Source organism: Mizuhopecten yessoensis, unplaced genomic scaffold (assembly GCF_002113885.1).
Source record: "Mizuhopecten yessoensis strain PY_sf001 unplaced genomic scaffold, ASM211388v2 scaffold7547, whole genome shotgun sequence".
NCBI classification, from domain to species: Eukaryota; Metazoa; Mollusca; class Bivalvia; order Pectinida; family Pectinidae; genus Mizuhopecten; species Mizuhopecten yessoensis.
Window position 1 is genome coordinate 1,187,321 of NW_018407102.1, and position 14,577 is coordinate 1,201,897.

General features: G+C 37.1%; 1 protein-coding gene across 1 annotated transcript in view; it reads right to left on the reverse strand.

Moving 5' to 3' along the window:
* LOC110453939 overlaps nucleotides 1-14,577 on the reverse strand; it is a 135,374-nt gene that overhangs the window by 7,769 nt on the left and 113,028 nt on the right. The window contains exons 149-169 of the mRNA XM_021503188.1: nucleotides 14,267-14,392; nucleotides 12,660-12,848; nucleotides 12,372-12,500; nucleotides 11,857-12,039; nucleotides 11,260-11,385; nucleotides 10,657-10,842; nucleotides 9,485-9,613; nucleotides 7,858-8,043; nucleotides 7,397-7,534; nucleotides 6,998-7,183; nucleotides 6,539-6,673; nucleotides 5,791-5,973; nucleotides 5,252-5,380; nucleotides 4,517-4,699; nucleotides 3,616-3,762; nucleotides 3,253-3,435; nucleotides 2,685-2,807; nucleotides 2,080-2,394; nucleotides 1,569-1,772; nucleotides 1,208-1,342; nucleotides 794-921 (exon numbers count right to left, since the gene is read on the reverse strand). Of these exons, the coding sequence (XP_021358863.1) occupies nucleotides 794-921; nucleotides 1,208-1,342; nucleotides 1,569-1,772; nucleotides 2,080-2,394; nucleotides 2,685-2,807; nucleotides 3,253-3,435; nucleotides 3,616-3,762; nucleotides 4,517-4,699; nucleotides 5,252-5,380; nucleotides 5,791-5,973; nucleotides 6,539-6,673; nucleotides 6,998-7,183; nucleotides 7,397-7,534; nucleotides 7,858-8,043; nucleotides 9,485-9,613; nucleotides 10,657-10,842; nucleotides 11,260-11,385; nucleotides 11,857-12,039; nucleotides 12,372-12,500; nucleotides 12,660-12,848; nucleotides 14,267-14,392 (3,443 nt within the window). The remainder of the gene's footprint in view (nucleotides 1-793; nucleotides 922-1,207; nucleotides 1,343-1,568; nucleotides 1,773-2,079; nucleotides 2,395-2,684; nucleotides 2,808-3,252; nucleotides 3,436-3,615; nucleotides 3,763-4,516; nucleotides 4,700-5,251; nucleotides 5,381-5,790; nucleotides 5,974-6,538; nucleotides 6,674-6,997; nucleotides 7,184-7,396; nucleotides 7,535-7,857; nucleotides 8,044-9,484; nucleotides 9,614-10,656; nucleotides 10,843-11,259; nucleotides 11,386-11,856; nucleotides 12,040-12,371; nucleotides 12,501-12,659; nucleotides 12,849-14,266; nucleotides 14,393-14,577) is intronic.

Genomic DNA, 14,577 nt, shown 5'->3' on the forward strand with positions numbered 1-14,577 from the left:
CTGACTGACAATCAACCTGTGTAAACTGAAGCCTCAGTGTGAACTTACACTTACTAGTAAACTGACTGACAATCAACCTGTGTAAACTGAAGCCTCGGTGTGAACTTACACTTACTAGTAATCTGACTGACAATCAACCTGTGTAAACTGAAGCCTTAGTGTGAACTTACACTTACTAGTAAACTGACTGACAATCAACCGCATGTCGTTTTTACTCGTTAGTCACCCAAGTCCCGAAAACGTTTGAATAAAGATAAGGATTGATATACAGGCGTTAAAATGATTATGACTTATTAGTCTCGTGTACAAATGGCGCTCATTTCGGTACAAATAAGAAATGGGGGGTTCGTGATTCTCTTCTGGAATATCGTGGGGGGATTTTCGGAGGCTTGCTCTATGATGGGTCTCTACACAACTATAAAAAGACAAAGTAATGCCCACAATGAACGTTTTACAAACTAATCGCCCTCGTCTTGTTTTTGCCATGGAAAATGAAAAAAAAAAAAATACCGCCCTGCCGCATCTCTTTTGAAAAAAAAATGCCTGAGAACCAAGTTATTAATTTCATTAGGCCGAAACTTACTGTTGGAAGCCCCGGTGTTAACTTCACTTACTAGTAGTAAAATGGCTGTTTGAAGCCTTTGTGTGAACTTATACTGACTTGTAAACTGGCTGTTTGAAGCCACTGAGTGAACTTCTACTTAGTAGTAAAATGGCTATTTGAAGCCTATGTGTGAACTTATACTTACTTGTAAACTGGCTGTTTGAAGCCACTGAGTGAACTTATACTTACTAGTACACGGGCTGTTTGAAGCCTATCTTGCCATCTGCTCTGTCTTGGTATGTAATATTGATCTGAATGCTGACACTAGGATTGCTACACTTCGGTTTCCAGCTTAAATCACATGCCTGGATCTGGACCTAGAAACCACAGGTAAACACTTGGTAATCAATAGGAAATTACACACTAAACAAGTTAAACAACATGTTAACACTCAAAAATCTCACTGACAGGTAAACACTGATAAACAGCAGGAGCATGCTATGATGTTAATAAACACATTAAAGCTTGGTAATTAACAGGAACCAACATAATGTTGGCAGCTGATGTAACTTGTATGATGATTCTGTGACGAAGTTGAGTCTGTGATGATAAGAATGTACAGAGTTTAGACTGTGACGAGGCTGAAACTGTGCCGAGACTTACCGTGATTGGACTGATGTTGTTCGGAATGTAAAGTGACTGTTTGATATAAACTTCCCCGTTATCTGATACACCGACGTATCGGGCAAAGGAGGCGGCGTTACCTAATACGCTGTACTTGAATTTGGCATTGTTCGTCTGTTAAAGAAATGAAAAAAACATTTAAAGACATTTATTATGCATCAATACACATTACTTAATTGGTAGATAAAACCATGCGAAGCAAAGATAAAAGTTGCATTTTCACTATATGCATGGAGCAGATTAACTAAAGAATGCTTTAAAAGCGTGATATCTCAAACAGATACAGAAACATTTGTAATGATAAGAAAAAAGCTGATGGGACAAGAAGTTAACGACTTACCGCAGCACTAAGAGGCTCTTGAGAGTCAGCATCACTGGCTGTAACTGTGACCAGTGATGTACCAGCTCTGTCTGTATCAGTTGCGCTCACTTGGAACCTATTAGGAGTAAACTCTGGCGCATACTTGTTGCGGACAATGTTCACAGTGACTGTCGCAGAGGCAGATTTGGGGTTGTTCGACGTGTCCGAGGCCACCACTGTCAACTGTAATGTACAAGGATAATGACAATTCACCAATCTGTAGAACTTCACCAAAGAAGTTTACAACACTCCAGCCCTATAGACATAAACAGGTTTAGCATAATTATAACTTGACAGGCATCGACAGTGAGCACTTAATTCAGAGAAAATATTAATTATCACACCCTACTCTCCTCAAAACTCACACTAAGTAAAGACTTACAACATTTTATGTTAAAAATAAGCTAAGGTGCATCCTTTATACAGCACTGTCAGTCACCATGCAACAATCAAAGACTAGTTTTTCTTAGGTATCAATGTGGACACTTACAAAGTAAACATCGTCAGCTAAATCTGTTGTCAGTGGTTGAGCCAGAATGATGGCTCCTGTTGTCCTTGTAACAGTAAAGAAAGAGTTGACGGTGTCCATGGAATATCGTAAGATGCCACTTGTGCTGTTGGCATTGTCGTTGTCTGTGGCTGTGACCCGGATGATTTCTGTGTCGATGTCGTGGTATTCTGAAATCGATAGATTGTAGGAGGGTCGTGCGAACACAGGTGGGTTGGCATTCCTCACAATATTGATGGTGACAGTAGCAGTCCCAGCTAATGGCGAGGCACTCTGGTCAGTGGCACGTACGTTTATCTGGCAATTAAAACGCAGATCATCAAGCATTTTATATAATCTTCTGACATTATCTCACGTAAATGTTTAAACCACAGGAAGCGATCAAAGTTCACTATATCCCTGCTTCCCCATGACAACAAGCTACACAATATATCTAATAAATACAAAAAGGAAAATAAATTACTTTGTACCTGTTTTTTTATACAAATCTGTACCAGTGTTACAAAGAATGTTCAAGTTTATGAATGATGGCACTGTAAATTGACTGAAGTCTGAAGACTGAATTATATACATGTTGGTGTACTTACGATGTATCTGGAAACCTGCTCACGGTACAGTATTCGGGAGGTGGTTATCATTCCGTTAGTAGGGTGTACATTGAAGTAGAGAGTGGACGGAGGTTTCGGGATGATGTCATACACAATGGGATCCTACAACAAAGAAAAACCTCAAACATTGATTGGTATGTATATACAATGTACATGTATACAATTTATTTGAGGTCTGAACATTTTAAATATATCTAAACAGCTCTTAACTTTTATTGACTTCAAAATTCATGTATGCCTTGAGTTGAAACCCCAAAAATATGCACAATATAAAATTGTATCAATCAATCTTTTATGTTATGGTGATTGATATATAGCTTACATAATACAATTGGAAAAGATTAAAAAAAAGCACTTTAAAATTGTTTGTTTTACAACAACTATGAAACAAATTGTTCCAATTTTTGGCCTGGAAGAAAGTGGGCAGGGGGTCTTCATGTTGGAGGAAACCCAGAGAAAACACTTGTGGTGACAGGTAGGTTACCCTGATACTTTTTTACGTCCAAACAGGATAAAAAGATTTAAATTGTCGTGTCTGGGTACTCACATTGTCAGCATCTGTTGCCAAGATCTGTAGAACATTATGACCCACTATCACCTTCTCATCAATGGTTGTCTCATAGTTAGTCTGTGCAAACTGCGGAGCATGAGGATTCCTTGTCACAATGACAGTGATCTTCACCTTACTTTGCAGGCTTGGCGAACCTCCATCTTTAGCAGAAACAAACATCTGTAAAAGAAACAGAAATGTTACGCAACAGATTTACAACATTGAAAACTGCTGATAGTGTATCTATTTATGAGTAAAAACAATAAATAACTTTAACATAAAGAGATTTGAAGTTTCAGATTCATGTTGGATTAGGTATTGGTCAGTAATAACTTTGATTTACAATGAAAACATGCTTACTGTGTAGCTCTGGGTGGTGGGGTCAGCACGTAGGTTTCCAATGACCAGGATGAGGCCAGATGAGGGATTGATGTAGAAGTAGTCTTTGCTGTAGATTGGCTGACTTTCTTGGAGATTGAAGAAGTATATAACATTTCCATTGTCACCCTGTAACCATATACAAACAATACTGGTTTTAAAGGAAATTCTTCTGGAATGTGTACAAGGAATTGAATGCACCCATGATTACATGAAGATGGCTGCTGTAACAGTGAAATATCCCAAGGTAAAGAGACTTTCTTACAGTGGATCTCTACAGTCTTGAAAAATCAGTTTTGGATAAGTCATACAAATGGCCACCTGTTGTTAACATAATCTCACACAAAGATAAGTACATCTGGGATCCTCATCCTATACCAGCTGATAAAAGGTTTGTTACTGTTGTAAATACACAAATGTGCTTAATGATCAACTTCTTGTGTAACAGGGTTTGTCTTGCTGAAGTAAATTAACACAAAGTGAACCAGGGCTGCACACCCAGTATTCTCGTACCCTGCACAATCGGGCCCTTGTACTGAATGGCAGCATCTGTCTAAAGGTTTGATTATTCTAATCAAATAGCACAAGTATCAACTGATGCAGTCGACTTTTGTGGTATGAAACTGAAAGTATTTCAATGATTTGGTTAATTTCAATAACCTGACTTTTTAACACTGAGACATGACCATGACAAATCAGGTAGCGAACAGGGAATGCTACCTTACCCCAATACATGCCTTCTAGTCACAAAACACACCTAAGCACTGTCAGTTGGAAGGTAAAAATGCTAATGGTTTTGTAGATACGTTGGTGCACACACTATAGGGTATTTTCATAAATCAGAGACAAGACTAATTAGTATCCAAAACAGTAAAAGACTCACAGTATCTATGTCAGTGGCGGATACATTTCCAACAATGGTATTGATGCCTGCATTTTCATTGATGGTAAAGGTGAGATCTCCGTGGTTGAATATTGGTTTGTTAGGGTTACGCCTGACCTGGACTCGCACAAGGGCAAAGTCAAACTCAGAAGGATCATTCTTTCTGTATGCGTAAACACGGATCTAAAAACAAAACAAACAGATCTCATTATTTAGTGACAGTATGATTTCTCATCACTATGGTAACACAGAAGTCTCATTCTCATCACTATGGTAACAGATACATAATTCTCATCACTTTGGAAACAGAGTTCTCATCACTATGGTTACAGAAAGGCAATTCTCATCACTATGGTAACAGATACATCATTCTCATCACTATGGTAACAGTCGGTTCTCATCACTATGGTAACAGATACATCATTCTCATCACTATGGTAACAGACAGTTCTCATCACTGTGGTAACAGACAGTTCTCATCACTGTGGTAACAGACAATTCTCATCATTATGGTAACAGACAATTCTTATTAGTATGGTAACAGACAATTTGCATCACTATGGTAACAGTCAGATCTCATCACTATGGTAACATACAATTCTCATCACTGGTAAAAAAAATTAGATAAATTAGAATGACAACAAACTACCGAAAACCTCGATACACATATATAGTCATACAGACAGACATTTTTGCAAAGTTTTTCTGACTACAACATATAATGAGTGAACCTACAGTGTAAGTGTTTGTTAAGCTGTCATCCTCGGTGAATGACTTGCTGAGGGTAATTCGGCCAGTAGCGTTGTTGATTACAAAGTGGTCTCTGGCCAATCCATCGCCTCTTATCTCATACACAATAGTGCTCTACAAAAAAACAACACGGCCATTAGTCATTAACGTGTCCTATTTAACAACACGGCCATTAGTCATTAACGTGTCCTATTTAACAACACGGCCATTAGTCATTAACGTGTCCTATTTAACAACAAGCTATGTGTCTTCCCATTGGTCAGTTAAGTCAAGCACACCTGGAATCGCAGTAGGTTAATCAATGTGCATTATTTTATAACTTTGGTTTCCCTCTCCTTCTTTCCATTGTAATGTAGACCTTGTAGAAAATGTAAAATTTCTATGAAATATTGGAAATTCGAATTTGTTTCTAACAGGTGAAACACAAGTGGTTACATCAGAAAATGACCACATCTGATTTGACCACTTCATGTAGAGCAGGCTTATAATTATTTGAGAATTTCCAAGGTTCTACAGATACTCACACCAGCCAATGGGTCCGTGGCGTTAACATCAATGACAGTATTATTGACAGGGTAGGACTCGGGATATACCACAAAGTATTCAGATTCACTAAAACGGATCTTGCCGACCCGACCAATTGTGATAGTAACAGGTACAGTTGCAGACAGGGAAGGATTTCCCATGTCTCGTACACCAACAGTGAACTGAAATAAACAAGAAAATAGTTACATACAAATCTTTATTTTATTTAGACACATAACAACGGATGAACACGTTTTTTTTACCTGCGAAGATTTTGTTTTGTTTTCATTTCTTTATGTTTTAATAACATAAACTAGCTTTTCAGGTGAAATATGCCGCTATTGTTGAAGCAGGCTAAAATTGCTGGTGATTCTTGGGTTTTCTTGATCTTCTTTGAAGTTTGCAACCATTACAAGGACAATATGATTTTAACATGATGTTTGTGTATTTTATATAGATACGTACACAATGTATAATATATACCATATAGTATACTGAATAAATTCTACAACAATGTATGCCAGGAAATGTTTGCCTCATTTGAACTTTTCCTCTTTTTCACCCTTTGTAATGAGGGCACTTTTATCATGACAGCAAATATTGGTACACACCACACCATTAAGGGTAACAGTATGTGAAGGGCAAACTCAACACTGGGCAAATATAGGGATTATGGGGATGACACTTTCTCAGTTCATGTTGTATAACATATCGCAGGGTGTTAACCTGCACAAAGGAGAAATGTACCTTCCACACGTCCTGGGGCTCCTCTGACAGACTGACTCGAGCTGAGATAGAACCACTAGTACTGTTGATCTGGAAGCGCTTATTTGCCTCCTCAGGTCCATCAAAGTAGTATACCAACTTGCTATTAAAGGAAAACTGGAAAAAACAATCGCAGAGCTTAGATTACACTTATAGTAGGAATATCATTCTAGAGAAGGAATATTATATTAGAGCTGAGTAGGAACAGTAATTTAGCATAGAAACATTGTACAAGGTAGTAAAATTGTACTTTAAAGTGGAATTTTAGTAGAAAATAAGAACAGTTAAAATGCTATACCGTACTATGGGAAAATATTTTGTACTAGGATTGAATCAGTCAAACTGAAACACAACAAAATGTCTTGACGCCAAAAGAAAATTGTTGCTACATCCAGATTTTTGCAAACTCTCTTCCAATTCATTTATTATGCTGATACTCACGGTTGGATCTGGATCTGTGGCTTGCACAGTGATGATGTTGCTGAATATGGCAACTGCCTCAGAGATTTCGGTGCTATAGCCAGTAGGACTAATAAAAGATGGGGGGTCGTTACGATTAATATTCACAGTAACAGTTGCAGTTGCGGTCTTGGGTGTTGCACTTGTGTCCTTCACAATAACACGTAACTGAAATATGAAAAGTCAAAACCTGATTATTTTAAAGAATGCAATTTTTGGCAGCTCTTAAAATATATGTATTACATACAAAATTAGTAGCCATTTTCATAATGACGCAAATAATGATACGTTACGTTACCGTAATAAGAAAGTGAATTGAACAGTAATCTAAGATACAATGAGATAAGTAGTATCAGCAAAGTCAAAGAGATGAGGACTTACGATGTAATCTAATGGTTTAGCTGGGTCAGAAGAAATGAGGTTGGATACAGTAATCAGTCCGGTATATGGGTCGATAGAAAAGTAGTCGTTGGCAGCCCTGCCATCTTCCAATGAATAAAACAAGCTGTTCTCTGGCATCTGTAATGTAACAGGAATGTTTTAAAGCAATGCATTGACATACTGACATACCATGTAGCATACTGACATACCATGTAACGTTATGTTAAAATTAGCTTATTGATTCAAGAAAAGTTGTCTTGGCAAGACTCTATCCATGGACAGACAGATGGACAACTGATTTAAGTATGCCCCTCTTAATTTCATTGCAGGGAGGTAAAAAAAAACTCCTTTGCTCTAATTTATCTCTTTTCTTTTTGAAAACCAGACTTAAATCTTCACATTTAAATAATAATTGCTATCTATTGAAATAGAAATTCACATCATCCCTATTTGCTCTTTACCGTTAGATCAGAATCGGTGGCATTGATATCTAAGATAGGTTTTCCGTTCGGGTCATAGTCATTGGCGAAGGCTGTGTAGCTTGCTGGAGATATTGTTGGACCGAAAACATTTCTGTTGATCTTGATAGTGACTGTGGCCTGGCTTTTTGACTCTGGTTCCATGGTGTCATAGGCTTCAATGAGTAACTGTGACAAGAAAAAACAGGTTGAACAAGACCAACAATAAACTGAAAATGTAGCATAATCTATCAGCAAGTCTTCTATGTGTTTGAAAGAGAAAGAAAAATATGAATGTAAAACAACGAGGTATCAGACTGATCACGGTCGGTAGAATATGGAGTCCACAGGACCGTATCAGACTTTCAGGTCTGACCTGTATAATTAACCACGCAAATGGTTTAAGCTATGCAATATAACTACAATTAACAGTCTGAAATGGTGTATAATGATTTACACAAAATCATTTGGTCAAATTTTCATCATTTTGTTTTCTAAGAAAAAAATTCTGTTGTTTAATTTCAAGCAACAGTACTGTCAACAATTAATATTACTAGATCTCTATATGTTAAAATGAAAACAAAATTCACAGGGTTTAAAATTCATATTTTTTTCTTCAGACTATCAAAAAAGTAAACTATTTCTGTAAATATAGAATTATTATTCTGAACAATACTACTTTTGAGTGAAAAGAATCAATAAATGACTAAGTATTCTAGTCACTATTTAATAGACCGGCGGATTTAGCTACCCATACAGCAAAACCTATCAGTAACACAAGTCACTATTAAATAGACTGGCAGATTTACCTACCCATACAGCAAAACCTATCAGTAACACTAGTCACTATTTCATAGACCGGCGGATTTAGCTACCCATACAGCAAAACCTATCAGTAACACAAGTCACTATTAAATAGACTGGCGGATTTACCTACCCATACAGCAAAACCTATCAGTAACACAAGTCACTATTAAATAGACTGGCAGATTTACCTACCCATACAGCAAAACCTATCAGTAACACTAGTCACTATTTAAAAGACTGGCAGATTTCCCTACCAATACAGCAAAACCTATCAGTAACACTGGTCACTATTTAATAGACTGGCGGATTTACCTACCTATACAGCAAAACCCATCAGTAACACTAGTCACTATTTAATAGACTGACGGATTTACCTACCTATAAAGCAAACCCTATCAGTAACACTAGTCACTATTGAATAGACCGGCGGGTTTACCTACCTATACAGCAAAACCTATCAGTAACACTAGTCACTATTGAATAGACCGGCGGGTTTACCTACCTATACAGCAAAACCTATCAGTAACACTAGTCACAATTTAATAGACCGGCGGATTTAACTACCCATACAGCAAAACCTATCAGTAACACTAGTCACTATTGAATAGACCAGCGGATTTACCTACCAATACAGCAAAACCTATCAGTAACACTGGTCACTATTTAATAGACTGGCGGATTTACCTACCCATACAGCAAAACCTATCAGTAACACTAGTCACTATTTAATAGACCAGCGGATTTACCTACCTATACAGCAAACCCTATCAGTAACACTAGTCACTATTTACCCTTAAATGGATATTTCACCGAGGATACTCACAAAGTAGTTGGGGAAGAGATTTGTGTTGAGGTACAGATTCTTCTTCACATATATAACACCAGTTACTGGATCCAGTCGGAAGTATTCAGTTCCTGGTTGGAAGCCTTTCACCTCAAAACGGATTGCTCCCTGTTGACAAAAATAAACCAGTTCAGTGAAGAAATGAATACGTTTCACTGTAAACTTGCCTGAAAGGTCCAGTGTAAGCCTAACAAGACTTAATGCATAGTACTTTATTTCCCATTGTCCAATAAGTTGTTATGACGGAGACCAGATGCAAGGGGGCTTTCCCACTTAAGCCTGGGTTACGACACCTTGTTCACAACTGTTGTGAACAAGGTGTAGTAACTCATAATGCACTAACATTACCAGTGGTCAAGCTGGCAATTAGTCAGCAAAACTGTCTGGGCAAGACCTTGGTATTTACATAGCAGTGATCATATGTAAGACCTTGGTTTTCACCTAGCAATGATCATATGTAAGACCATTGTTTTACATATCAGTGATCATATGTAAGACCTTAGTTTTCACATATCAGTGATCATATGTAAGACCTTGGTTTTAACATATCGGTGATCATATGTAAGACCTTGGTTTTCACATAGCAGTGATCATATGTAAGACCTTGGTCTTCACATAGCAATGATCATATGTAAGACCTTGGTTTTTACCTAGCAGTGATCATATGCAAGACCTTGGTTTTTACCTAGCAGTGATCATATGTAAGACCTTGGTCTTCACATAGCAGTGATCATATGTAAGACCTTGGTTTTCACATAGCAGTGATCATATGTAAGACCATTGTTTTACATATCAGTGATCATATGTAAGACCTTAGTTTTCACATATCAGTGATCATATGTAAGACCTTGGTTTTCACATAGCAGTGATCATATGTTAAGACCTTGGTTTTCACATAGCAGTGATCATATGTATGACCTTGGTCTTCACATATCAGTGATCAATGTAAGACATTGGTTTTCACATAGCAGTGATCATATGTAAGACCTTGGTCTTCACATAGCAATGATTATTGTTAGACCTTGGTCTTCACATAGCAGTGATCATATGTGTTGCTCAAGATTCCACTTATAGACAAAATGTCCTTTTAGGATTAAGAATTTTTGAGAGTGAGCTGAACTTATGGTTTAGATCTGTAAATGAAATGTTACCTGAATGTCAGGGTCTGTAGCAAGTACAGAGGTGGCAGAGGTGTTAATAGCCCGTGAAATCGGGATGGTCACTTCATAGTTGTTTTGTGTGAACCTGGGTGGTCCTTGTAATGCGGTCACCGAAAGGGACACAGAGGCTGTGTCATTCTTGACCGGATTTCGGGAGTCGGACACGAACACATTGAACTGAAAACAAATAGGTATGACACATCAAAAGTTGCCAATCTTATGTAAAAGCTAATTTGCTGTGTATGTTTTATTGTAGATATTATAACAAAGAAAGAACTGGCGAGATATGTCTGTTGAAGATTTGAAGTATACGGGTTAAAGAAAACTATCTGGCACTAGTTAAAATGTAGAAGATCAGCAGACAGTCACTTCACGCTACATATAATTGGAATTTTGTGTCATGGCAGGATATTCACTTTAGTCTCATGGCATTGTATTAACTTAAGTCTCACGACATTCTCTTAAATTTAATCTCAGAGCAGTCTACCTAATCAGTCTATTAAGTCAAAATTGTACAGTACCTAGCATGTGTTTATCTCTAACAATTATTAAAGTCTAAATAACTTTGGCATAAGAATGGTCTGCCATACTTACATCAAACCTGTTGGGTGTGCCGACCGTCTCGAGGGACTTGTAGAGAATGATGGCTCCACTATCTCGACTCAAAGAGAAGTACTCCTGATCAAGTGCGCTCATATCAGAGGTGTATGTTAATCGGTCCTGTAAGAGAATAGTGTACAACGACATGTGTTAACAGGGAGATTTGATGTAAATGGTACCAACAAGTATAGCATTACCATTATCACTTTTCTAAAACATTTTATTAAACCCCTTTCAAAGAAGTATTCCATAAAAATCACAGTGTGATGTAATTGACAGAATTAAATAACATACCGGTAACAGCATATTTCAAAGAAACACAATAAAAAGAGTAACATTAATTTGATGGTATGACATGATGCTGAGACTACACATATCTGACTATATGAATGTGTTTGAAGAACGTGCGTCAACAATTTGAAAATGTGAGATAACACGCAAGAGTGAATGATTTATTGTTTTAGATAAATTCTACATTTCTCAATCAACTGTTCTTGACGTCCCCATTAACCCTATTTGGTAACATAAAAAGTACCAGTAGCATCCTGCTGGACATTACAGAAATGATCAAGGCATCACCAGTCAACTTACCCCGTCAGTATCTGTGGCCAACAGCTGGAACACAACTGTTCCCAAATCAATGTTTGCCCGCACTGTATCAATGTAGGATTTGGGGTTGAAGGTAGGTCCTGAAGGATTACGGGTAATTTGCACCTTTAATTCATCGTATACTTTATTGCTCGGCCAGTAGCTGTCGTACACTTCCACTCTCAGCTGAAAAAGAATGCAAATGAAATTGTTGCCATGTTGTGATGTAAAAATAAAAATATATGCCAATCTTTTTGTTTGTGCAATTAATCAGTGCTAATTTATGAACGCAAACTTATAGACACGTTTCAAAATACCTATATCATTGTCGATGTAAACTTGTCAACAGTTCTATTGTAACAGCATTGTCAACAGTTCTATTGTAACAGCATTGTCAATGTGAACATTTCCAACATATTTGCAACTTGAATAAATCAAAAATGTGAAAATTAACCCAGACATGAAAATATCACTCCCACACAATTTTCTTATATGACACGAGGATGTTTCCTGCCTACCGTGTACACCATGGTCTCCAGTGAGTCAGACTTCGGTACATTGAGGATGGTAATTTGACCAGTGAGAGGGTCCATCTTGAAGAATGTTTGGGCTGGGAATTGTCCTATCAGCTTGTATGTCATATTGCCCTTGTAAATGAAAAGACAAAAGTCAGTAAATTCTATAGCCGAGCTGGATATAGAACATGCTAAGAGGAAAAGCACTGATAGATCTAGTGCCTCCTACCTTACCAGCTCCTATTTCAAATAAATCACAAAAAAATATATGAAAAAAAAGTAAATGCTTACTCGTTTGTCACCGTCAGTAGCTATCACATCAAACACAGTTGATCCAGAGACGGCATTCTCCTGGATAGTGATAGTATTGGGAAGATTGGTGAAGAATGGGTTAGCGGTATCTCTGGGAACAGTAACGGTCACAGTTGATCTGGCTGTCCTAGCTATGGGCACTCCATTGTCTGTGGCTTCCACTTGGACCTACGAGAAAAGATAAACGGTTACCATGGATACAATATCAGATATAGCCATAGCAATAACAGCCAACACTTTTCTGTTTTATGAAACAATCTAGATAAGCCAAGTCAACCATTAGCAAAACTAAAGAAAAATTCTCAGGTCTGCACACATTTTGTCTTTAGGTGCTTCATTGTGAAAAAAAAGGAGAAAAACAACTTAAAAAACAGTCATCCTGTGCTGAAAAAAAATCCAGTGTAATTTTTTTTCTGTGTAGACTCAGTGTGCTTGTTATAAAGTAAAAAGTAAACTGAGTAAGCCTCACAATATTGACAACCCAAGACCAGGTGAGCTATATCCTAAATGATGTTTTGTTTTGTTTTATATCATATAGACATCTAACGTCACTGTACCCAAATCGGGACACTTTTTAGATAAATATCAATGTTCTTTATACCTACTATTAGTTCAAAAAATGTTTGTTCATTTTTCATAAATAGATATTATCCACTTTTACATTTCTATTACAATTTGATCTTTCGAGTGCATGGTTCTATAAAAAGAACGTGAAATACCATCAGGGTTACTTAGGCCCTTGAACCTGCGTTACTGTACCCTGAAAGAGACACTTCCGGTATTTTGGCAAATATTTGGGGATAAACGATCAGTATTGGCAGACCATGAGGGTTATGATTAAATTTCTTTTCTAAACTAGCATTAGTTTTGATAAAATAGATACCCAAATAAAAAGGGTCGCAAAGTTTTGTTTTGGTAATTATTCTCATCTTTAAATTGTCCATGTAACGATAATCAGCAGCCAATAAATCTTATTACAGTTTATTTGTAGTGAAAAATATTATCAAATGAAAACTGTATAAATAAAAGTACTTCTTTGCATTGAATGAGTTTATTGGGCCGTTTTACCACAAGTGTCCCGTTTTGGGTACAGTGACGGTACACAACTGAAAGTCCTATAAAGATCTGAGTGAGCAATACCATAATTGCAAATGTAAAATGAGTAAGCTACATGATAATTGCTATGTAGATGGAGTGAGCTATGATTAGTGAGCTTCATGATAATTACCATGTACACTGATGAGTGAGCTATGATTATTATTATTATTATTATGACACTAGTGAGCTACATAATACTTACCATGTACACTGATGAGTGAGCTATAAAATGCTATGGAGATGGAGTGAGCTATGACACTAGTGAGCTACATAATAATTAACATGTAGACCGATTGAGCTATAAAAAGCTATGGTGATGGAGTGAGCTATGACACTAGTAAGCTTCTTGATAATTACCATGAAGACTGATGAGTGAGCTGTAAGATGCTTTGTAGATGGAGTGAGCTATGACACTAGTGAGCTATTACCATGTAGACTGATTGAGCTATAAGATGCTTTGTAGACTAAATAAGCCATATAACACTTACTGTGTAAACTTGAGTGAGGTCAGGATCAGTGAGCAGACTCTTCTTTAGTGACAGTCGACAGTCTTTATCTACCATGAAGAATTCCTGGGCCTTGGCGTTTCCAATGACGGAACAGACCAGGGTTAACTAAAACATGGAAAGCGCAAAGTTTAAATTCACATATCTACTTAAAAAGTAAACTTACATTTAAAATTTAATATATTCCTCTCACTATAAATTGATATCAAAGACTTTTTAATTTGTTCCACTTAATGGTTTCTTTATATTCATTGACATGATATTTTAAAAGGGTCCATGATTTTTGTGTACAG